This window comes from Capra hircus, chromosome 29, assembly GCF_001704415.2.
Source record: "Capra hircus breed San Clemente chromosome 29, ASM170441v1, whole genome shotgun sequence".
Taxonomy (NCBI): domain Eukaryota; kingdom Metazoa; phylum Chordata; class Mammalia; order Artiodactyla; family Bovidae; genus Capra; species Capra hircus.
Window position 1 is genome coordinate 45,709,305 of NC_030836.1, and position 22,513 is coordinate 45,731,817.

Below are 22,513 nucleotides of genomic sequence, written 5' to 3' on the forward strand. Positions count from 1 at the left end.
GCTTCTCTGCCCGAGCGGCGGACGCGGCCGGCGAACTACAAGTCCCATGGTGCACGGCTACCGGAAGCGAGGGGGCGCCGCTGCCGGCCGCACGTGGCCCGGCGCCGCGGCTGGGGTCGGGCCTGCTACGCGACGAGAGCCGGCTGGCCCAGACAGGCGGGCGCGTCTCCCCGCGCGTTCACTCCGCGGAACCCAGCCACTGCTTTCCCCATCCCTAGTGCCACGGCGGGGGCCCCAGGTGAAGCTGGGAGGCCCTGTCACCGCCGCTCGGAGGAGCGGAGCCAGAACCGTCCACGCCCGTGTGACCCGCCCCCACCCGGTCCGTGCCCTCTCGGAAGAGACATCAGCTTCCCCGTGGACACAGCACACGTTGCCCCTTCACTCCGTGTCGGGGACCTTGCAGCAGGCTGGCCTCAGTCCTGGGGGGCGCCCAGGCCCGGTTCTGCTTCCTCAGAACTTATGTTCTAGTGCGCGGACACAGAGTAGTTAAACGAGGCAGTCCCAGGCTGAGGTAAAGCCTGAGCGAAGAGGGCTGAAGGATGAGTGAGCGCGAAGATCTGAGCGAGCGTCAGGCCCCAGGAGTAAAGGCTTTGCTGAGGTGGCCAGAGATGGGTTCAGAGGCAGCAGGCAGCCCAGGCGGGCTCGTGTTAGGGCCCAGCCCCGATGTGATGACGCAGGCCCCACGGAAACCATCGATGAGGGTCGGGCACAGAAAAGGTTTTTGCTCAAGATCATGCAGCTGGCGAGGAAAACCATCTGGCAAGGATGGGACTGTTGCAGTAACACGGGAAAGTGGTCGGTTGTGATTTTTTTTTAATGGTGCGATAACACACTGTAAAGCCACTTTAATCATACAGTTTGGCGGCACTAGATGTGTTCACACTGACGTGCGACCGTCACCACGGTGTATCTGCAGAACGTTTTCCCTCTTCTTGAATTCTAAACAATAACACCCCATCCCTTCCCCAGCCCCTGGCTCCCATTTACTTTCCATTTCTATGTTGACTGTTCTAGGGATCTTACGTAAATGGAATCATACAGAATTTGTCCTCTTGTGTCTGGCTTATTTCATTCAGTGTAATACCCTGGAAGTTCATTCACATTGTAACATGTGTCAGGATTTCATTGCTTGTTGCTCAATTGCTCAACCCTGTCGGACTCTACACCCCCATGGACTGCAGTATGCCAGGCTTCCCGGTCCTTCACTAGCTCCCAGGGTTTGCTCAAACTCATGTCCATTGAGTTGATGACCCATTACTTACTACTTTTTAAGTCTGGGTGGTGTTCCTGCGTGTGTGTGTGTATTCTGGCAGCTATGTGGAAACTGAAGGGGGAACACGAGCTGGGGAGAACACAGGCCTAGCAGGGACTGCCCGTCCAGGTGGGGAGGGTGGCGGAAAGAGGGTAGAGAGGTGTCACTTGGGGCAGAACAGGCCGGAGCAGACATGTATGTTCACAGGCACCTACTCTGCGAGGTGAGGAAGGACCAGTCGGGAAGGCCTTCTTGAGACAGATCTGGCTTGAAGTCCTTGACTTTGGCCTTCACCAGCTGGTGGCCTTGGGCCACATCTGATCGCTCCCATCTCCTTTTCCTCGCTGTGAGGCGCTGAGAAACGAGGCAGTCTATGGGGAAGTGGCAGCCCACTCCAGTGCTCTTGGCCTGGAAAATTCCCTGGACTGAGGAGCCTGGTGGGCTACAGTCCACGGGGTCGCAGAGTCGGACACGACTGAGCAACTTCACTATGGGGAAGCCCGCTGGGGCTGGGGGAGGGGGGCGGCGCTGGGAGGTGGCCCAGACTGTGCCCGTAAGGGAGGGTCATGGAAGGTGGGCCCTGGGCTCTACGGGGCCTGAGAGGAGGCCTTTGGGGGCTGGCTGGGGAGCTCGGTGCTGTCCTCCGGCAGGAGGTGGGCGTGGGGCAGCAGCTGCGATCAGGCTTCAGTACCTCCTGCAGCCAGAGAGCGCACCGGTCCATTTTAACACGGGGCCGGGAATGCGCAGCCAGAGCAGAGCGGGCCAGGGCCCGAGAGCCTCGGAAAGGCTGGGTTTTGTGGCGCGAAAAGCGGGCCTTCCCGCGGGAAGGCCGGTCGCACAGACGCACTCCGGCCGACAGGAAGCTGAGTACGGCGGGGCGGTGTCCGGCAGAGAGCGGGCGGGGCGGGAGGGGCGGGCGGGACCCTGAGACCCCTGCCGGCGGACCCTGCCGGCGCCAGGCGAGCTTCCCACGCGGCCGGACCCGGAAACGCGCCGCCGGGAGCGCAGGTGCCGCGCGGGCCGCGGGCGCGTCTAGGGGACGCGGAGGTTGGGGTGGGGGTGTTGCGGTGCTCTCTCTCCCAGGACACGCCCCAGGCCGTGGGGGCGGCGACTGCGCGGTGCACCGACCTCCCCTGCGGACCGAGCTGCGAGCTGGTGGCGGGAGAGTCCTCCGCCAGGGGCCAGGCAGTGGGGTCCCGTCCTCAGGAACCCCCTCGCACTGCTGGACAAGACGCGGGCAGGATCACTCGCGTCCTTTCCTGGGCCACCGCCCCCACGTGGTAGATGAGAGCCAGTGCCTCGGGGTGGAGCCGAGAAATGTGAAGGTTGGAGGTGGGACTCTGGCGCCCAGCAGGCTGAGTTGGGGGGGTGGGGGCTGGACTAGGAGTCCCTTTTCAAGTCTGTGGACTCGGGGTGTGAAGCCTCCCTCCCCTAGTCCCTCAGGCATGTCCCCAAGCCCCTCTGCACTCAGGTCCCCTGCCTGCCGCCTTCCCAGCCCCGGGGAGTCCTGTTGCCCAGCCCATGTCAGTGACAGTCTGTCCAGCCTAGGCGTTACACTCTGGACCAGCGGGCCTGGCTCCCCCCAGCCCGAGTCCCCCTTCCTCTGGCTGGGAGGACGCCCAGCCCACTCCTCCCCCTGACTCTGCAGCCTCTTCGGGCCCTGCCTGAGCAGGCCTGCCTGGCGAGCTGGGACATGTCTGGTCCCCGAGGACGGCTGTTGGGCGATGGCTGTGGTGGAGGCGGGGCCGGTGCCCGCGACATCAGCCCCAGAAGATGCTGCGAGAGATGCTTCAGAGGCTGCAAGTGCGGGGCCGGAGGTGCCCCCGCTCCCGGCAGGGAACCGGCTGAGCCTGCACCTGCACCCCGGGGGCTGCCGCCGGCTGCTGCGCCTGTGTGCCCAGCAGGCCCCTCAGCTGCTGGAGGTGGACTTCCTGCAGCTGAGTGGCCACGAGGACCCTCAGCTGCTGGAGGCCGCCCTGGCCCGGCTGCCTTGGAGCCTGCCACGCCTCCGCTCCCTGGTCCTCAAAGGTGAGCCCCCCAAGTCCCCGCCCTGGCCTAGCCTCTCTCTAGCTCCTACCTCTGCTTCCTGGTCCCAAAAGGTGGACTCCGGCCCCAGCCCTATTCCCTGCACAGCTCTACCCAGCTGCGTGCCCCCAAGAGGAAGCTGGCTGCGCCCGGACTCCCGGACCCAGCAGCTGCACAGTGGGGTCTCCGGGAGTCCCCAGGGTGGGTCTGTTTCCTGAGGCGGGCCACCGGTGCTGGCTCTCAGCGGAGATGAGACCGTGTCGTTCGTGTCTGCCCACCTCACCTGCGGGTGGCTCTCTCCAGCATCTGTCTGTCTCTGTTTTGCTGGGGTTGGGGCGGAGCTCTGCGTTTCCATGTACCCGTTTCCCTGGCTGGCAGAGCTGGGCTCACCTGGGACTCTGAATTTGACGGCCACGTCTGTCTGCCTTTCCCTCATCAGGTGGGCAACGTCGGGATGCCCTGGGTGCCTGCCTCCGGGGGTCCCTCACCACGCTGCCCGCCAGCCTGAGCAGCCTAGCCCACTTGGCCCACCTGGATCTGAGCTTCAACAGCCTGGAGACACTGCCGGCCTGCGTCCCCCAGATGTGTGGCCTGGACGCCCTCCTGCTGTCTCGTAACTGCCTCTCAGAACTGCCCGCGGCCCTGGGGACCCTCCCCGCCCTCACCTTCCTCGCCGTCACCCACAACCGCCTGCGAACACTGCCCCCAGCCCTGGGGGCCCTGTCCAGCTTGCAGCGCCTTGATCTCTCTGGGAACTTGCTGGAGGCCCTGCCCCCTGAGATCGGAGGCCTGGGGAGCCTGGCCGAGCTCAATCTGGCCTCCAACCGACTGCAGAGCCTCCCCAGCTCCCTCGGTGAGTCGCGGCCCTGGCTCCCCAGGCCCAGTGGGGAGTGCCTGTGGGCCACTGGCTGCCCTGCCCCTCTCTGCGGCTGTCTGTCTTCTGCGGTGCCCTGTACACACGGGCCAGCCCGCCTGAGCGTCAGCCCGCCTGAGCGTCCGCCCCCCAAGCAGCCCTTGCGTGCCCCCCGCCTCCCTGGCTGGCAAGGCTCTCCACCTGCACAGGCCTCCCCGAGCTCTCTAGTCCAGCTACAGGGCGGAGACTGAAAGGGCTTCCCAGGAGGCCCCAGTGCGAGCCGGCTGGCCTGGCACTCGGGGACGGGGGTGGCCGTGACAATCCACTGCTGGCCCTAAGCCGGCGCCTCCCGCAGCGGGGCTGCGGGCCCTACGGCTCTTCATTCTGCACAGCAACCTCCTGGTGTCGGTGCCCGCCAGCCTGGCCTGCCTCCCGCTGCTCACCCGGCTTGACCTGAGGGACAACCAGCTCCGGGACGTGCCCCCTGAGCTGCTGGACGCCCCCTTCGTGCGGCTGCAAGGAAACCCCTTGGGCAGGCCCCCTCCTGACCCCCCTAGCCCCCCAGGTAGGGTCGCGGTGGGGCTGGGGGCAGACCACAGACAGGACGTAGGTGTCATCACTGGCCTAACCTCACGTCTGTCCTTCCCCAGGGACACCCGTCGTCCCAGAAATGCCCAGGCTGCTGCTGACCTCAGACCTGGACAGGTGTGTTGTGAGGGAGGGGCCGGGCTGGAAGAGCCTCTGCCCACCTCGGCACTCTGCCTTCGCCGTGCACGTGCCTGTGCCTCGAGGGCCTCCCCCGGGTGCCCGGGGTGCCAGGCTGACCTAGGGGACCCTGCCGTGTCTGACCCTGTGCGCTCCTGTCTTCCCTCAGCTTTGCCGTGACCCCCCAAGGCTGCTCCGTGACCTTGGCCTGCGGCGTCCGCCTGCAGTTCCCTGCGGGGGCTGCTGCTGCCCCCGTGACCATCCGCTACCGCCTGTGGCCGCCAGAGCCGCACCTCGTGCCCCTGGGTCCCCACGACGCTCTGCTCAGCGGGGTCCTAGAGCTGCAGCCCCACGGGGCGGCCTTCCAGCAGGCACGGCTGGGGCAGGGTGGGGCGGGCGAGGGCCCCGGGGAGCAGGGCCCACTGTGCCCCGGCGCTCACGCCCCCCTCGTCTGGTAGGAGGTGGGCCTGTGGCTGCTCTTCGTGCCCCCGCGGGCCCGGCGTTGCCGCGAGGTGGTGGTCAGGACGCTGAGTGGCAACAGCTGGAGCGACCTAGAGACCTGCCTGGAGGAGGAGGCGCCCACGGTGAGGGCGGCCTGGGCCATCGGGGAGGGCTGGCCCTGACCTGTGCCCCGCCCCAGCCCGCCGGCCCTGACCTGTGCCCCGCACCCGCGCCCGCAGCCCTGCCCCGCGCCCGCAGCCCTGCCCCAGCCCGCCGCCCCTGACCCATGCCCTGCGCCCACGCCCTCTGGCCCTGACCCGCAGCCCTGCTCCGACCTGCCACCCCGGCCCCGGCCCGCTGACCCTCACCCATGCCCTGCGCCCGTGCCCACGCTCCCTGCTGGCCCTGACCTTGTGTTCTGTGCCCACGCCAGCGGCTCTGGGCCCACTGCCAGGTGCCCCACTTCTCCTGGTTCCTCGTGGTTTCGCGCCCTGTGTCCGACGCCCGCCTGGTGCCTCCGGAGGGGACGCTGCTGTGCTCCTCGGGACACGCCGGGGTCAGGGTCACCTTCCCCCCGGGGGCCACCGAAGAGCCCCGGCACGTTCGCATGCAGGTGGGGGCCGGGACACCCGCTGGGGTGGCGGAGGCGCCTGGGCACAGAAGTGACCGCAGGGGCGGCCCGTCTGCTCCAGGTGGTGCGCGTGGGCAGCAGAGAGTTGCAGGCCCTGCTCGGGGAGCCCGAGGCGGCCTCCAGCCCCCTGCTCTGCCTCTCGCAGAGCAGCCCCTCGAGCTTCCTTCGGCCAGTCACCATCCAGCTGCCTCTGCCACCCGGCGTCACAGGTGAGGGCAGCCATGCGGCACGGGGCGGGGGTGGTGATCAGAAGGGGCGCCCCAGCCAGAGGCCTCAGCCATTGCACCCCCCCAGGCCTGAGTCTGGACCGTGCCCGCCTGCACCTGCTGCATCGGGCCGCCCCCGCGGCCGCCTGGGACGACGTCACGGCGCAGGTGGCCCTGGAGCTCACACACCTGTACGCGCGCTTCCAGGTCACGCGCTTCTCCTGGTCAGTGCCCCCACCTCCTCGGCCCCCTCCCCACAGCCCCCACCCCCAGCCTGCAGGGTCCCCCTCACCCCCGCTTTTCCAGGTACTGGCTCTGGTACACCACCAAGGCCTGCGTGGGGAGCCTGGCGCAGAAGGCCTGGGAGCGGCTGCGGCTGCACCGCGTGAACCTCATCGCGCTGCAGAGACGCCGGGACCCCAAGCAGGTCCTGCTGCAGTGCCTGCCCCGCAGCAAGGTGGGGGCGGCGGAGGGCCGGGGGACGGGGCAGGGGCGCAGGGCGTCGGGCTCCCAGCCAGCGGGTCCCTCGCCCCCCAGGTGGACGCCACCCTGCGGCGGCTGCTGGAGCGATACCGCGGCCCTGAGCCCTCGGACACCGTGGAGATGTTTGAGGGCGAGAAGTTCTTCGCCGCCTTCGAGAGGGGGATCGACATCGACGCAGGTGTGCCCGGGCGCCCGGGGGCGGGGCGCTGGGCCTGCCCCGAGCCCCCGCTGAGCCCCCTGTGCCCGCAGACCGCCCCGACTGCGTGGAGGGCAGGCTCTGCTTTGTCTTCTACTCCCACCTGAAGAACCTGAAGGAGGTGTACGTGACCACCGCCCTGGACCGACGGGCTCGGGCCGTGAGGGGCCAGGTGGGCCGTGCGGTGGGCGCCCCGGGCTGCCCGGGCCAAAGCCAGAGCGCCGAAGCCCACCTTCTCCTCTTCCCCAGGTGTCCTTCTACCGGGGCGAGGTGCCGGAGGGAGTGCCTGAGGAGGCAGAGGCTGCCCGGCAGAAGAGGGGCCCAGCTGCCCTGTGGATGGCCACTCTGCCCATCAAGCTGCCCGTGAGGCCTGGCTGGGGAGCCCCGTGTGGAGGGGACGGGGGAGGAGCCGCCAGGGTGGGCTGGGGTGAGGCCAGGGCTCACTGCCACTTCCACCTGCCTGCAGAGACTGCGGGGATGCGAGGGCCCGACCCGGGAGCCTGGCCTCTCCCTGGCACCTCTGAACCTGGGCGACGCCGAGACTGGCTTCCTGACCCAGAGCAACCTGCTGAATGTGGCCGGGCGCCTGGGCCCTGACTGGCCAGCTGTGGCCCTGCACCTGGGCCTGCCTTACCGTGAGCTCCAGCGCATCCGGCATGAGTTCCGGTCAGTTCTGAGCCTCTCTCATCCTGCTGGCTTCCCCCCAGAGGCTGGCTGAGGTTCCGTCCAGGGGAGGGAGGGCAGGGCAGACGGGCAGGAAAGGGAGGGTTTGGCTGCCCCGGGCCCAGGGAGCAAGGCCCCATGCCAGGAGGGAGAGCAAGGCCCTGGGCGCGGCGGGTGGTCTTGGCGGGCCCCCTGACTGCCCCCCTGTCCCCCCAGGGATGACCTGGATGGGCAGATCCGCCACATGCTCTTCTCCTGGGCGGAGCGCCAGGCTGGGCAGCCGGGGGCCGTGGGGCGCCTCGTGCAGGCTCTGGAGCAGAGTGACCGGCGGGACGTGGCCGAAGAGGTGCGGGCTGTCCTGGAGCTTGGCCGCCGCAAGTACCAGGAGGGCATCCGTCACACGAGCCTGGCCCCCAGGAACCTCGCCTCGCCTGACCGGTCGCCATCACCTTCCCCAGAGCCTGCCCAGGCGTAGACCCCGGACTTCGGGCTGGACCTTGAGGCTCCCGCTGTCAAACCTGCCCTGCGTGTGAGCAGAGTGACCCCCACCCGTGTAACACACATGCACTGCCTGGTCGCTGTCTCAGCACTGACTTTCTCAGGTGGAGAGGCCGGTGGAAGGCCAGGGGCGGCCAGGTGATCTGAGGCCTGGCCCTGCTCTGCTGCAAGCGGGCCTGGGTACAGACTTCCTTCCGCACAGCTCTCGTTCCCGCTGGTCTGCGCCCACGGCCTGCACTGGGCCCTGATCTCTGGGAGGGAGTGGAGTCCCAGCTGCAAAGTATCAGCTGCTGCCCCGTGAATACAGTCGTGTGCAGGATGGCGCATCTGCCTTTTGGTTGGGGGCCAATTCAGTTCCCACGGCTCCTCCCTTAGGGACACTTCGTGCCAGCGCACCCCCATCCGCTGGCCCGACGGGAGTAGTCCCTGGCCGATGCACCGGCGCGAGGTCGAACGGCCAGTGACAACCCGCGGAGACCTGGAGCGCGGGCTGGCGCCGGGCTGGGGCCTGCCGAGCGCAGTGGCCGGGGCGGCCAGGAGGGGGAGCCGGAGTCCGCGAGCCAACCGCCGGCCGGGGGCGGAGCGCGCGCGGCGCCGAGCGGACGCGCCCCCGCGCTTAGGTGCAGCCGCGCGCGCGGCGAGGCGGGGAGGCCAGCGCGGCGGCAGAGGCGGCGGCAGCGGCGGCAGAGCGCGCGGTGAGTGCCCCCCTGGCGGCTCCTTCCGCTGCGCCCACCCGAGTGCAGCCCGGCCGCGGAGTCGAGGGGCACCACGGCGGCTGTGGGAAGTGACATCTGCCCGGACGAGGCGGTTTCTGCGGGGCCCGCGCCGGCGGATGCTCGGATCCGCTGCCGCCGGAGTGTGGGAGGCCGGGCCCCGGGCGGTGCCGGGCGCGCTCCCCGCGCACACGTGTCCTCGCCGGTCGGGAGAAGGAGGCCAGTCCCCAAGGAACGAGCCGGGCCGTGGGGGACCCTCACGTGGGTCCCTGCGGGACGTACGTGGACACGTGGGTGGCTGAAGTCGCCATCGCCTGGCGGGCTTCAGCGTGGCGATCCGGGCCTCATGGGGACTCCTTCCAGCTGGACAGGGAGTTGAGCCGGGCTTCCAATCGCAGCCCTGAACCCCCACTCCGCGCCTCCTTTGTCGCCAGGTTGGCGCCCCTCCAGCCGGCGGGACTGAAAGCGCCTCTCCGGGGCAAGGGGCGGGGGGAGATGAATGCGGAGGGAAGGGCCGGTCCCAGACTCGGAGCCCCACAGCCTTTCCCTTTCCTGGGGGTGAGGGAGTCCAGTGGCTTCGTGGCAGATTTTACCTCCTGGGGGGGGCCTCTGAGCTGAGCTGTCCACAGCTTCGCCTGCAGCCCCAGTTGAGGACGCTGCAGGAGCCGGGGGAGACCGACCGGGAGGGCTGACAGCCCGGGGCCTGAGGCCGCGCTGGGGCTGCCGAGTCTCTATGGCAACCTGGGGTGCAAGGGGAGGGCCCTCTGAGCTGTCTCATGAGCAGGTGGTAGGAACCATTGAGTGAGGACAGGAAAAGGAGGCTTCCTGGCCCAGAGGACCCCTTGCCGGTCCTCTCCCGGTAGAGGCCCTCCCCACACTACTGGGTTCGGAAGCGTCTCCTCCATCCCAGCGCCAGGGTCGGACCCAGGGCTGACGGTCTCAGGCTGGGATCTCCAGGCGCGCCTCTATCCCGAGACAGCTGCTCCCCTTCCGGGACTCCAGCATCCAGGTGTCCCTTACACTGGGCAAGAAGTGGCGTCTGGTGGGCTCGCTCAGGTCCAAGAGGGCAGAGTGTGGACCTTGTCCCCAAGGGGACAACTGTGGGCTGCGGCCAGTTTGCACCTGGGGAGTGGGGGTGGGGAGAGAGGGTCAGGTTGAAGTGCAGAGGTCAGGCTCTTCTCTGAGACTGGGGCACTGAGGCTCTGGGTGAGTTCGTTGGGAGGCATCTGGGGGGTCAGAGGGTTTTGGGAGTGTGGGTGGCAGCGGGTGGTCTCTGTGACCCAGCCACCCCCTGGCCTTTGCAGCAGACAAGCGTGTCTTCTCTGCTCCCGCATGAGTTTTCCCTGAAATGCACCTCCCAGAAGACACACGGTCCACAGACACAGTGGGCACAGCCCATCTCCACCCCACGGCTCCGGATTCCCTGTGCCCGGGCACAGAGAGAGCCCCATTCCTGGGGTCCCAGAGCCCGCCTGCTGGCCGCAGAGGAAAACTCAGGGACCATCTGGGTGCACGGCGTCCGCGGGCCGGGGCCCCTCGAACCGGCTGCGTAGCTTGGCTGGGTTAGCCCGTCAGACCCGCTGCCTCATGGGCCGAAGGGGGCTCGGAGGCCAGCCCGAGCCTCCCAGAAGCTGTCACACCCCCTTCTCATCCCTTCTCCCGCGGCGGCAGGGCGCCTTCTCCCGCCCAAAGTGAAAGAGAAACTCGCCCCCCCCCAGGCCCGCCCCGCCCCGCCCCGCCCCGCAGCCAATCCCCGCCGCCGGCACCGCCCCCGGCCGCTGGCCCTCCCCCGCCCGCCCGCCGCCCGCGGGCTGGAGTCTCCAGGAGGAGCCGTGGAGGAGCCGGTCCTGCGCGCCCGGGGTGAGCGGGACCACGGCGGGGGCGGCGGGCTGCCGAGGGGGCAGGGGGCCGCCCGGCCCGGGGAAGCCGGGGTGAAGGTCACCGGTCCGCGAGCGACGGCAGGTGTGAGCCAGCCGTGTGACCGGACTAGCGGCGCTGCGGGTGCGAGGCAGGGACAGCTGGTCTCGGCGCCGGCTGGGGGGGCGCCCCCCGCCAGAGGTCCCTGGGGCCGGCTCTGGCTCCCCAGCCCTGCCCCTAGAGAGAGGGGCCTCCTGGGCCTGCCCCCGGGAAGAGGGGGTGGACCAGCCGCAGCGAGCCCGTGTGTGTGTGCAGTCAGGGGGTGAAGTTCCTGGGAGGATGGGCACAGGCTGGCTGTGGCTGAGCTGGTGCTTCTTCCAGGGGAGCCTGGTCTGGGACTCCAGCCTGGAGGTGCCATGAGCAGGGGCTCCACCTGCGCTGGGTGCATCTACCTGGGCAGCTGTGAGCTGAGCCCTGCGGGGGCCCCTGGGGCTCTGTCACCCCTCTCCTGACAGAGCAGGCTGCTTGAGGATGGGGTTGGCACAGCCCAGCCCAGGGAAAGGCGGTGCCTGGCCCTTTAAAGGGCTCAGTGCATGTGAGCGTGAGCAAGGCCAGCTGGGAGGACGCGCTGGTGGGGAACCTTGAGAGGAAGCCAGGTGGCCCAGGGATGGGGCCAGGTGGTGGGCCTCCTGGCACGCTGCAAGCCCACAACGTGTAGCCCGCCCGAGTGGGCTTGGGGGCCTGGGGGAGCCGCTCGGAGCCCCTGCGGGTCCCTGGAAGAAAAACGAGGAAGCCTGTTCCTCTGGTGTGCTTCTCCCGTCTGCCCGCCCCCGCTGGTTGCAGTCCCCTCTCTCCTAGGACAGAAGCGCTGGTTTGGAAATACCCTTGAAAGCAGAGGACCAGCCTCTGCCCTGCGCTCCCTCCCCCGCTGTCTGGCATCCAGCTCCACAGCTCCTACCTGGGTGCTCCCGAGTTAAATGGCCGATAAGCAGATCAGGTCAGAGCCCAGCCCAGCCTCACCCCACCCTGCCCTCCCTCCTGGCCGGCCTATGGCCGAGGAGGCCGCCTGACCTCCCGTCTCGTCTGCCCATGCAGCCTGCCAGCCAAGCTCATCAATGGCGGCATCGCCGGCCTGATCGGGGTCACCTGCGTGTTCCCCATCGACCTGGCCAAGACAAGGCTTCAGAACCAGCAGAATGGCCAGCGCATGTACACCAGCATGTGAGCTGGGGGGGTGGGGGCAGGCCCGGGGGCACTCCTGCCTGGGTCAAGGCGGGGGCTGGTGCTGGACCCTGGCTAACCCCTGGCTCCCTCCTACCCCTGGGGCTGCAGGTCCGACTGCCTCATCAAGACCATCCGCTCAGAGGGCTACTTCGGGATGTACCGTGGTGAGGCGGGGCGGGGGGCGGGAGGGCCTGGATGGATGGTGGGGATGCACCCCGTGGGGGCTGGCTGCAGCTACACCCTGGCTGGGTTCGGGGAAGGGCAGTGCTCAGCGCCGTCCTCCACCACTGCCGGCACCCAGCATGGCAGGACCTCCTCCCGGGACAGGCGGGACACTGTCTGCGCCAGGACACTCTCGGGGAAGGTGGGGTGCCTGATTGCAAAGCCGCTTAGCAGACAACCACCAAGCCTGGATTTGCCCAGATGCTGTGCAGCTGAGTCCTTGCACGGAGAGGGGCTCACACTGCCTCCTCAGCTCTGGCGCACCCCAGGCTGGACGCAGCGCCTCCCCCCAGGCCCCTCACCTCTGTATTGCAGAGGGGGTGTTCCTCATGGAGGCCCACCCGCTGGACCGGGAGGGTCGCCTGGAGGAGGACGCGCTGCCCCCACCCCCACTGGGCACAAATGTGGGTGAGAGGGCGGCAGGAGCCGCCAAGGCACGAGGGGGCGGGGGGAGGGCTCTGCCAACTGAGAGGCAAGTGCCCGCCAAGAGCCTCCCGGCCCCGGCCACTGACCCATCCGCGCGCCACGCAGGAGCCGCCGTGAACCTGACCCTCGTCACCCCTGAGAAGGCCATCAAGCTGGCAGCCAACGACTTCTTCCGACACCAGCTCTCCAAGGATGGGTGAGGGGCTGGCTGCTGGGGCCACAGTCACGAAGGGAGGAGAGTCTGTGCCTCCAGAGGACGAAGGACCTGTCGTCCTGGGGGCCCCTCACCCCGACCTACAGGGCCTGCTTCCTCTGCCTCCAACGTGCTCAGGCCCCAGGGGTCCTTGGCCCCTAGCCACTGCCTGCTGCCTCTTGTAGGCTGGGATTTGGGGGGCACTGGCCAGTTTTCCCTATCACCGGAGGGTAGGGTGAAAGGGCAGTAGTCCCAAGGAGCGCTTGAACCCCCTACCCCGCCTCCAGTTTTGTTTGCTGAGAACAGTCCTCGGCCCGGCCCCGGCCCCGGCCCCGCTGTGAGCGTCTGTCTCTCGGGCTCAGTGCCTGTTTCTGGAGGGCGGTGGGGGAGGGGGCCCGCCTCTGTCTTCACCAGTCCCGCCCCCTTCACGTCCCCCAGCCCTGCCGGGGCCTCTGCCTCTGCCTTGCAGCCCCGCCCTCTTTACTGCAGGCAGCAGCTGACCCTGTTGAAGGAGATGCTGGCGGGCTGTGGGGCCGGCACCTGCCAGGTGATCGTGACCACCCCCATGGAGATGCTGAAGATCCAGCTCCAGGACGCGGGCCGCCTCGGTGAGGGCTGGGGGGTGGGGCGTGGGGGCTGACATCCGGGCTGACCCCGTCCCCGCCCCCACCCCGTGCTCCGAGGGAGACCAGCCGGCCGCCTCCTTTCTCCCCAGCCGCCCAGAGGAAGATCCTGTCTGCCCAGGCCCAGCTGTCGGGCCAGGGGAGTGCCCAGCCCTCGGTGGAGGCTCCGGCCACCCCCCGCCCCACGGCCACTCAGCTGACCAGGGACCTGCTGCGGAGCCGTGGCATCGCTGGTCTCTACAAGGGCCTGGGGGCCACGCTGCTCAGGTTGGGGGGCAGGCAGGGCGAGGGGAGGCCTACCCACCCATCCGCCCCATGCGTCCCAGCCAGTCACCCTGCGATCCCCCGACAGGGACGTCCCCTTCTCCATCGTCTACTTCCCCCTCTTTGCCAACCTGAACGAGCTGGGCCGGCCAGCACCTGGGGAGAAGTCGCCTTTCTACGTGTCTTTCCTAGCCGGTTGCGTGGCTGGGAGCGCGGCTGCTGTGGCCGTCAACCCCTGTGATGGTCGGTGCCCAGCTTGGGGCAGGGCAGGGCTGGGGGGTGGGTCCGGGCTGGAGGCCCACACTGACCCGTGTGCCCCTTGCAGTGGTTAAGACTCGGCTCCAGTCACTGCAGCGTGGCATCAACGAGGACACCTACTCAGGATTCCTGGACTGTGCCAGGTGGGTGAGCCCCCAGGGGCCGGGGAGGGCAGGGTGGCCCCAGCGTCGTGGCTCTGCCCCCACCCCCAACCCCCGCTGTCTCCCTGCAGGAAGATCCTGCGGAACGAGGGCCCCTCCGCCTTCCTGAAGGGCGCTTACTGCCGTGCCCTGGTCATTGCCCCGCTGTTTGGCATTGCTCAAGTGGTTTACTTCCTGGGCATCGCTGAGACCCTGCTGGGGCTGCCGCGCATCCAGCCCTGAGCCCGGGCAGCCGCCTGTCGCTCTCCAGTCGAGCGGGACCAGAGTGGGGCTGAGGCCGAGGCAGGCAGCCCCCCCACCCCACCCCGGGGATGCCACAAGAGTCTCTCCCCGACCGGACGGGTGGGGGTGGGGAGAGGGGGAGTGCAGGGTAGGCACGCACGCCTGGCGGGGCCCTGCCTACACAGCCCCCGGGACCAACGTCTTACTTAGAAACGTTCCTGGAGCCAGCCCTGCCCACCTCTGCCCCGGTCTGAACAACCCCCAGGGACAGAGCTGGTCTCTGGACTGGGGGCCGCCAGCCTGGGCTGGGCAGGCTAGACCCTCCCCTCCAGTCTACCAGCTCCTGTCCCCGAGGCTTGGCCCCTAGTCCACAAAGGGGACTCCGCACAAACCTATTTATTAACTTGCCGAGCACAAGCGGCTCTGTCCACCCCTCGGTCTGTCCGTCCAGCCTCCCCTGCTGCCGCTCACTTGCCTTGGCCAGCCTTGCGGGAGGATAGGGCTCTCCTGCCCCCACACTGAGCCAGGAATCCTAGACCGGGGGTGGCCCTGAGTGCTGACTCCCAGGACAGGTCCCCCGCCCCCACTGTGGGACCCAGTTGGGGACCCAGCCCACGCGAGGCTTTGTGCATGTGTGTGTGAATGTGGGGGGCGGATGAAGGCCACCCTCTGCTGCCCTGGCCCCTCAGGGGTAGGGCTGTGGGGGGCTCCAGCCATCCCCACGTGGCCAGGCAGAGTGTGTGTGTGTGTGTGTGTGTGTGTGTGTGTGTGTGTGTGCGTGCACCGCAGAAGCGTGTGAGCGCGTGGGTGTGTGCCCTTGACTCCCCAGTGACCCCGTCCAGGAATCCGTCTCTCCGCCCCCGGCCCTACTTCTGAGTCCACGCCCCCTCGAGGTCGGGGAGGGCGGGCATGAGGACCAGTATGGAGCCCGGGAGTATCTTCTGGGGGGCACCAGGAGCTGCCCCTCCGGTCTTCCCCGGGCTTAGCCTGCCCTCCAGGCTTCTGGGTAAGGCCCCTGACCACACTTAGGAAAGCTCTGCCCTCCCCCACCCTTGATGTTGTGACCTGAGGCAGCTCGTCCAGACCTGCTCCACCCCCAGCCACGTGGTCGTGTTGGTGATGATCTGATGTGCCGGTGCTGTGGCCCCACCCCCGGGCCCCCTCCCAGAGGCCCCTTCCCAGTGACACTACCTGGGGCTCAGGCCTGGGCCCCCCAGTTCACGGTTGTTCCTGGGAGCTGCTCTCTCCCGTCACATCTGTACCTTGGAAGCTGCTGCTGCTGCTTACAGAATTCTATTTTTTTCTTTTGAAGAGTTTTAAGAAGTTGTAACTTTTTGTGTCTTGTCCTGTAAGAAGATAAATAAATATTCTAAGTAGATGCCTTTTCTAGACTCTTGGGGGTGAAGGGCGTCCCGCTCGCCTGGTAACTGGCTCCGCTCCCCCTCCTGTCCTGGGTCCGCCTGCCCAGCTATGACGGGCACACTGGCTGTAGCGGCGCCTGATTAGAATGGCCTCCTGACTCCCTCGCGGTCTGATGGAGGTGCGAGAAAGCCCGCTTCAGCCGCTCACCTTGACGCTAAGCCGCCCTTCGGATCAAAAGCGGAACTGGGCTTGGGGTCCCCAGAGGTCCCGGCCGCTCCGGGGCGCTGTGGTGGCCTCGAGCGGGTGGGCGGAGCCCGCGCTGATGCGGTCCCCGCCCCGCTTCCTGCGCCGGGAGCAGTGCATTGTGGGAAACTCCCAGTCCTTGCATCCGCAGCCGCCGCCCGCCGCCGTCCGTCCGGTCAGCCGTGTTCCCGCGGAGAGCGCGCGGCCCTGAGGTGGGAGCGCCGCGAGCGGCAGCGTAAGTCGGCGGGGACTCGGCGGCGCGGGATCTGGGGCGGGAGCGGGGCGTGGGGCCCCTGGACAGAGCGGCAGGTTCTCCGCTATGAAGGTCATCGGGGGCGCTCCGGAGCCCCCTGCTCTCTTGGGCACAGACGCCTGGAGGGGGAGGGGCAGCCGGTGACGTCAGTATGAGCCCAAAATAACGGAGGGTCTAGGGGAGGGGGAGCGTGGACCACCTGCCCTTTGCGAACTTGATGCCCAGCAGCGGGGTGCCCCTCCAGAATGACAGGGATGATGGGCTGTTGGGTTCCCTGGAAGTGGGACAGTCCTCCCCATGACACCCCCGTCCCGCACGTGACCTTCAGGCGACCTTCACTGTGTCGGTGTGCATTGCCGGGGTGGGGCCCCGGGCCGCCTCCTCCCACACAGGCTCCCTCCCCCTGCAGGAGTTCCTCAGCCTCCCAGAGGAGCTGCCGACAGCCGGGTCCACTCCCGGGAGGGGCAAGGCCACCAGCCCCCTGCCCTGTGCCTGACTCTGAGGATCAGGGCCAGGCCTTCCCTACTGCCCAGAGCGCCCAGTCTCTGCCTGGCCCTGCCTCAGGGGTGCCCGCTCCAGGCTCACCCCAGGGACTCCCTCCGCCCCCAGAGGCAGGCATGACCTCAGGGTCAGGAAGGGCTCCCCGCTCTGAAGCTGGAGCAGGCAAGGCCAGGCCTGGGGTGGGCACTGAGAAGGGGTCCATGACCGGCTGGGAGCCCAGGCCTGTCGCTGCCCTCCCGCCGGCTTCTCCAGCCTCTGGGGAGACACCCTGGCTTTGTCCAAGCTGGGTCCTGGCGACCTTGGGTCCGTTATGACCCCACGTGCCTGAAAGCCCAGACTCTGGGTTCCCACGTACCGCCCCCCCGCAAACCCACCCAGCCCTGAGAAGGGCGCATGGTCAGTTCTGCCCAGGCCCATGGGCTGCCAGCCACCTCCCTGGCCACACATCTCAGGGCTGGGTGGGTGCTCTCTTCCTGGTCAGGACCTCCCCACCCTGGGCTGACAAGATGGACACAGGACATGCGTGGGCAAGACCATTTCACAGATGAGGGAACTGAAGCCTCTAGCAGGCCTCATCCCAGCACCCCAGCCCGAAAGGGGGGCCCACAGCGCCTGCCCATGTGCTCGGAAGGGCTTCTCAGGAGGTGCCTGAGGCCAGCTGGAGGCTGAGCCCCGGGAGAGGAGTGTCCAGAAAGCTGAGCGGGTCTCTAAAGGACAAGGACGTGGGCCTGCACAGGACACCAACCTCATCGGGTCTCCCCCAGCAGGCCCATAGGATGCCCAGAGGTGAACTGTCCTGAGCTGCCGTGATCTAGACACCTGCCTGCCCCCGCGTGTCCCACACAGCCGGCCGGCGCACCCAGCATGGAGTCCAGAGGGAAGGCAACCAACAGCCCCAAGGCCGACACTAAGGCTGCGGCCGAGGGCCGAGCCCCCGCCGCTGTGGATGGGAAGGCCCCATCCTCTAAGCCAGGGAAGAAGGAGGCCCAGGCGGAGAAGCAGGAGCCGCCGGCAACCCCCACGCCACCACCTGCCAAGAAGACCCCGGCCAAGGCAGACCCGGCCCTTCTCAACAACCACAGCAACCTGAAGCCGGCCCCCGTGGCCCCCAGCACCCCTGATGCAGCCCCCGAGCCCAAGGGCCCTGGGGATGGGGCTGAGGAGGGCGAGGCCCCCAGTGGGGGCCCTGGCGGCCGGGGGCCCTGCCCTCTTGAGAACTTGACCCCGCTGCTAGTGGCCGGGGGTGTGGCTGTGGCTGCTGCAGCCCTGATTCTCGGGGTGGCCTTCCTGGTCCGAAAAAAATGATGGCTGGTGCCCAGGCTGGGCACAGCCACTTCCTGTACAGACCTTGGGAGTCCAGTGCATGCCGAATTCACACCCCGCTATCTATACATATGTAGTACGTTGTATCCCCCACCTACAAGCAGAGGGAGGGAGAGGTGGACAGGCGCCTACAGCAGCGGAAACCCAGCCCCCTCGAGCGGTCCCCAGCACTCTCCCCTCTGAGCCCGAGGGCAGAAGGGGCCCAGGCTCTGCAGGTGGATCCCTGACCCAGGGTGGGGCTCCGCGTGGACCCAGGCACAGGCGGACGGACGGAGAAGCAGGCTCTGAAGGTGGCCTGCCTGCCCAAGTATGCCAGCCTGTGCCAAGGACCCCAGTGGTCCTGTGATCTTCCTGACAGCAGTTCCTGATGAACCCCCAGGGTACCAGGGCTGGGCAGGGGCCTGGGACGGATTCTGAGCTAGGTCCAGCTGGCATGGGGACATTAAAGGGTGTGGCTGTTTGTCCCATTTCTGCTCTTTGCGTGTAGCCAGGATGGGGGTTCCTCTGAGTGGGCTGCCTCAGTGGGCTGACCCGAGGTGGATGGTCACATTAGCTGAGTTTCCGTGCCTCCTGCCTGCTCGCTTGAGCCCTGGCTGTGTGGACAGACAGCTCAAAGGCTGGTGTCAGAGGCACTCTTGAAGTTTACCTTCTGGCTGACCCCAGGGGGCCCCTGAAGCTGGGCCCTACCCTTTCTGCCCTGAACCCCTCCCCACTCTGCAGTGGCTGTCCTGGGGGCAGGTGAGAGCCCGGCGGGGAGGCAGCCATGCCGCCCAGTGCCCGCAGACAGCCCCTCCTGCCCACCCAGGGTCCCTGGAGTCTCAGAAGCGTATAGATGCAATAACGGAACAGAGCCGCTGGGCAGGCGACCACCACCCTCTGCCACAGCCCCCGAGCCTGCAGGGAGACGCGCTCTGCTGGGAGCACGTCATGGCGGCAGTGGGCACTGGGAGCCCGACGAGCCCTTGCCTGGCCAGCTGGCCACTGGAACCCTGGGCCTGAGTGGAGGTCGATTTGAAATAAACTCTGTTATCTAAAGACCAGGCTGGCGTCCTCAACTGCACGCGGTCGGGAGAGGCGGGGTGGCCTGTCTGGGTGCAGGGGGTCATCTACCCACACTGCGGGCTTTCCAGGGAGGGCCAGGGCCCCCCCAGTGCCCCTCCCCAGTCTCTCCCACCACCTGGTGCCCTTGAACCGGGTGGGTTCCACTCGTGGCTCTGCCCAGGCCCGGCCCGCAAGTTTCAGGACCCACCTCCGGCTCTGCACCCACACCTCAGGCCCACACAAACCTGGGGCGTTTCCCTGGGACACACACCCCTCACCCTGAACCACCTGGCCCAGGCCCAACCACCAAGGGAAGGTGCCGGAGCCCACGGGCTTGTCCACAGGCCTTGTGGCCGCCCCCGCTGCCCCTCTCCAGCCAGCTGGTCCCCTCTCCCACTCTCTGTTCCCCTTGCACCTTAAATGCAAAAAAAGAAGGAAAAAAAGTCTCCTGCCGAGCAGGATGGGGGTGGCTATGAAGGGGAGTTCCGGGAGCTGAGGGTCTTGCCCTGGCCGCGGCGGCGCTCCCTCGGGGCGCTGCCTCGGCTTGCTGTTGCCTCCCCACCTTTCGCTGCGCTGGGCTCCCCTGCTGCGCACGGGCCTTCCCCAGGCGTGGCCACAGGCCGAGTGGCTTTGAGGCAGGTGTGACCGCACCAGGAGCCAAGCCTGTGTCCCTGCGTCGGCAGCTGGATCCTTCACTCGACTCAGTCCAGTCGCTCAGCGGTGTCCGACTCCGCGACCCCATGGACTGCAGCACGCCAGGCCTCCCTGTCCATCACCAACTCCCGGAGTTCACTCAGACTCATGTCCATCCAGTCAGTGATGCCATCCAACCTTCTCATCCTCTGTCGTCGCCTTCTCCTCCTGTCCCCAATTGTTCCCAGCATCAGGGTCTTTTCTAATGAGTCAGCTCTTCCCATCAGGTGGCCAAAGTATTGGAGTTTCAACTTCAGCATCAGTCCCTCCAATGAACACCCAGGACTGATCTCTTTTAGGATGGACTGGTTGGATCTCCTTGCAGTCCAAGGGACTCTCAAGAGTCTTCTCCAACACCACAGTTCAAAAGCATCAATTCTTTGGCACTCAGCTTTCTTTATAGTCCAACTCTCACATCCATACATGACCACTGGAAAAACCATAGCCTTGACTAGATGGACCTTAGTTGGCAAAACAACGTCTCTGTTTTTTAATATGCTGTCTAGGTTGGTCATAACTTTCCTTCCGAGGAGTAAGCATCTTTTAATTTCATGGCTGCAGTCACCATCTGCAGTGATTTTGGAGCCCAGAAAAATAAAGTCAGCCACTGTCTCCACTGTTTCCCCCATTTTATCTTAACCCTGAGGGCGCACAGGTCCTGGGCCCTAAGCACATTCACATTATGGGAGCGTCACCCCACCGGCCCTCGGAAACGATTCCTCTTCCCAAACTGACCCTCTGTCCCCGTTAAACACCTGTTCGTTCTGTCTCTGTGGGCGACCTCAGGTGAATGGAGTCAGACAGGATTTGTCCTTCTGTGCCTGCTTATTTCTTTGAGCATCACATTCTCAAGGGTCATCCATGGTGTAGCCTGTGTCAGGATTTCCTTCCTTCTAAGTCCCACCCTACGCATGGACCAGATTTTGTGGATGCATCGTTCGCTGATGGGCGCTGAGTGGCCTCCACTTGTTGGCTGCGACGACTGTGGGTGCAGCACACAGCTCACTCGGGGACCTGCTCAGAGGTGGGGCGGCTGGGCTGCATGGCGTGCCCCTTAAACTCGGCAGCAGTGTCTCACGCCTGCGGGGCGGCCAGGAGAGAAGCGTGCCTCTCACCCAGTGACACGGGAGCGGGCGAAGCCTCCGAGGTTGACAGCCCGTCTGAGAGGGGCCACCTTGGGTCGTTTCGGCTGCACGGACCCAACCGCTGCTGCTCGCTGAGTCCTTGGCTGTCCAGGCGCCGCCTTTCCTGATTCTTCTGTGCTGCTGCTTACCTGGTTTTCTGCGGACGAGAGGCCTTCTTGTCATTTATTTGGAGGATTTTTTTTTTTTTTTTGGTCCGGATGCAGGGCCTGGGAGATCTTAGTTCCCCGACCAAAGGTTGACCAGGATTGAACCCTGGCCGAGGCAGTGAAAGCGCAGAGCTCTAACCACAGGGCGCTCCCGCGTGCGTTTCCTTATGTGCCTCGTATTCCGAGCCTTTGCCAAATGGCACTTATCTGCTTTCAGTGGCTGGCTTGCATCTGTTTCCTGTGTCTAGAAATCCCCACATCTCAACTTTTCACACATAACTGTTGATCCCTTTACTGTCTAACCTTCTGGAATCTTCTAATCTAACACTCTTGGCACTTACTCACAGCAAGGACTTTAACCCATCTGAACCTCGGGTTTCGTGGGGACTGAGTGGAGGAGCTCGTGGCGCTTCTCTCCCACCAGAGATGAAGGGGGCCAGGGTCCCCTCAGCCTCGTGGTGACTCTGGCTCCCGCTGTCACTCTGCACACAGCCAGGGTCTGTCCTGGGCCTGCGTCTGCCTGCACCTGCCTCCAGGCCACACTGTACTTTTGAGACACTACTTTGTAATCTCTTGTTCCCATCTGCAATGCGAGAGACCTGCTGTTCAATCCCTGGGTTGGCAAGATCCCCTGGAGAAGGGAAAGGCTCCCCACTCCAGTATTCTGGCCTGGAGAATCCCATGGGGTCAACGGAGGACACAACTGAGCGGCTTTCACTTTCACTGAGAGAAACACAGCATCTAAGCTTTAGGGATGCTTCGTTTCTCTCGTTTCCTTATTTCGTCTAATTTCCACGCATGCTCAGTTACTGGTGGCCCCTTGCGGGGAATGTTAGAATTGGGCAGCTGAGGTCCCAGGGTGCCATGAGGGTTCTGAGGCTCAGCTTTTAAAGTGTATGTACACGGGGCCTTCCCTGGTGGTCTAGTGGTTAAGACTTAACCTTCCGACGCAAGGGGTGCAGGTTCAATCCCTGGCCAGGGAGTTAGGATCCCATATGCCTTGCGGCCGGAAAACCAAAACATAAAACAGAAACAATATTCTAACAACTTCAATAAAAAGACTTTAAAAATGGTCCACATCAAAAAAATATTTAAAAAATAAAAACAAAAAATAAAGTGTGTGTATACGTATTTACGTGCTTATGGCTGCGCTGGGTCTTTGTTGCTGCGCGTGGGCTTTCTCTCTCTTAGCTGCGGTGGGCTGACTTCCCATTGCAGCGGCTTCTCTGGTTTCCGACCACAGGTTCCAGCCCATGCGGGTTTCATAGCTGTGGCTTGCGGGCTTAGGTGCCCCATGACATTGTGGAATCTTCCTGGACCAGGGATCAAACTGGCATCCCCTGTGTTGCAAGGTGGATTCTTACCAGGGAAGCCCCTCAGCTTCTGGTTCATAGCATTCCTAAGCTTGAGGAAGGTAGGGATGCCTCCAAACGATAAAAAAATAAGACCTCTTGGGGACACCCAGTGAAAATGAAAGCCGCTCAGCTGTGTCCTCCGTGCAACCTCATGGACTATGCAGTCCATGGGATTCTCCAGGCCAGAATACTGGAGTGGGGAGCCTTTCCCTTCTCCAGGAGATCTTGCCAACCCAGGGATCGAACACCAGGTCTCCCACAATTGCAGGTGGATCTTTACCAGCTGAGCCGCCAGGGAAGCCCTGCTGACCAGTGACCTTTCCTACAGCACAACT

The 22,513-nt window shown here is 65.9% G+C and overlaps 3 protein-coding genes across 10 annotated transcripts; all 3 read left to right on the forward strand.

The window, feature by feature from the left end:
* Positions 2,294-8,284, forward strand: PIDD1 (p53-induced death domain protein 1). 4 transcript variants are annotated; one of them, XR_001917450.1, is made up of 16 exons: positions 2,294-2,584; positions 2,901-3,280; positions 3,717-4,130; positions 4,486-4,695; positions 4,781-4,835; positions 5,005-5,206; positions 5,294-5,419; positions 5,710-5,889; positions 5,969-6,116; positions 6,202-6,337; positions 6,420-6,570; positions 6,651-6,774; positions 6,846-6,915; positions 7,042-7,155; positions 7,259-7,458; positions 7,672-8,272. XR_001917450.1 is itself a non-coding variant. In XM_018042712.1 (16 exons), the coding sequence occupies exons 2-16, from the start codon at positions 2,977-2,979 to the stop codon at positions 7,928-7,930; spliced, it is 2,712 nt and encodes a 903-aa protein (XP_017898201.1). In that variant the 5' UTR covers positions 2,307-2,584; positions 2,901-2,976; the 3' UTR covers positions 7,931-8,284. The 4 variants fall into 4 exon arrangements, 3 of the variants coding, with proteins under 3 accessions (XP_017898201.1, XP_017898198.1, XP_017898200.1); XM_018042712.1 differs by having other exon boundaries at positions 2,307-2,584; positions 6,420-6,540; positions 6,846-6,964; positions 7,672-8,284; XM_018042709.1 differs by having other exon boundaries at positions 2,309-2,584; positions 6,846-6,964; positions 7,672-8,284.
* SLC25A22 (solute carrier family 25 member 22) lies at positions 8,544-15,494 on the forward strand. Of its 4 annotated transcripts, none has more exons than XM_018042715.1 (10): positions 8,544-8,648; positions 11,387-11,520; positions 11,619-11,744; positions 11,856-11,911; positions 12,501-12,591; positions 13,078-13,196; positions 13,304-13,478; positions 13,564-13,718; positions 13,801-13,876; positions 13,966-15,494. In XM_018042715.1, exons 2-10 carry the CDS (start codon positions 11,501-11,503, stop codon positions 14,114-14,116), a joined length of 969 nt encoding a protein of 322 aa, XP_017898204.1. In that variant the 5' UTR covers positions 8,544-8,648; positions 11,387-11,500; the 3' UTR covers positions 14,117-15,494. The 4 variants fall into 4 exon arrangements, with proteins under 4 accessions (XP_017898204.1, XP_017898202.1, XP_017898203.1 ...); XM_018042713.1 differs by having other exon boundaries at positions 8,603-8,648; positions 11,382-11,520; XM_018042714.1 differs by lacking the exon at positions 8,544-8,648 and adding an exon at positions 10,440-10,526 and having other exon boundaries at positions 11,382-11,520.
* On the forward strand, positions 15,840-18,838 carry CEND1 (cell cycle exit and neuronal differentiation 1). 2 transcript variants are annotated; one of them, XM_018042717.1, is made up of 2 exons: positions 15,840-15,956; positions 17,243-18,838. In XM_018042717.1, exon 2 carries the CDS (start codon positions 17,340-17,342, stop codon positions 17,778-17,780), a length of 441 nt encoding a protein of 146 aa, XP_017898206.1. In that variant the 5' UTR covers positions 15,840-15,956; positions 17,243-17,339; the 3' UTR covers positions 17,781-18,838. The 2 variants fall into 2 exon arrangements, with proteins under 2 accessions (XP_017898206.1, XP_017898207.1); XM_018042718.1 differs by having other exon boundaries at positions 15,849-15,956; positions 17,240-18,838.

Excerpts from the sequence above, each read along its gene's own strand:
- CEND1 (XM_018042717.1), top strand. The coding sequence starts at position 17,340 with ATGGAGTCCAGAGGGAAGGCAACCAACAGCCCCAAGGCCGACACTAAG.
- PIDD1 (XM_018042709.1), top strand. The coding sequence starts at position 2,977 with ATGGCTGTGGTGGAGGCGGGGCCGGTGCCCGCGACATCAGCCCCAGAA. Across the intron at positions 5,420-5,709 it reads TGGAGGAGGAGGCGCCCACG|CGGCTCTGGGCCCACTGCCA; the intron begins GTGAGGGCGGCC and ends TGCCCACGCCAG. Across the intron at positions 6,117-6,201 it reads TCTGCCACCCGGCGTCACAG|GCCTGAGTCTGGACCGTGCC; the intron begins GTGAGGGCAGCC and ends GCACCCCCCCAG.
- SLC25A22 (XM_018042715.1), top strand. The coding sequence starts at position 11,501 with ATGGCCGATAAGCAGATCAG. Across the intron at positions 11,521-11,618 it reads ATGGCCGATAAGCAGATCAG|CCTGCCAGCCAAGCTCATCA; the intron begins GTCAGAGCCCAG and ends CTGCCCATGCAG. Across the intron at positions 13,197-13,303 it reads CCAGGACGCGGGCCGCCTCG|CCGCCCAGAGGAAGATCCTG; the intron begins GTGAGGGCTGGG and ends CTTTCTCCCCAG.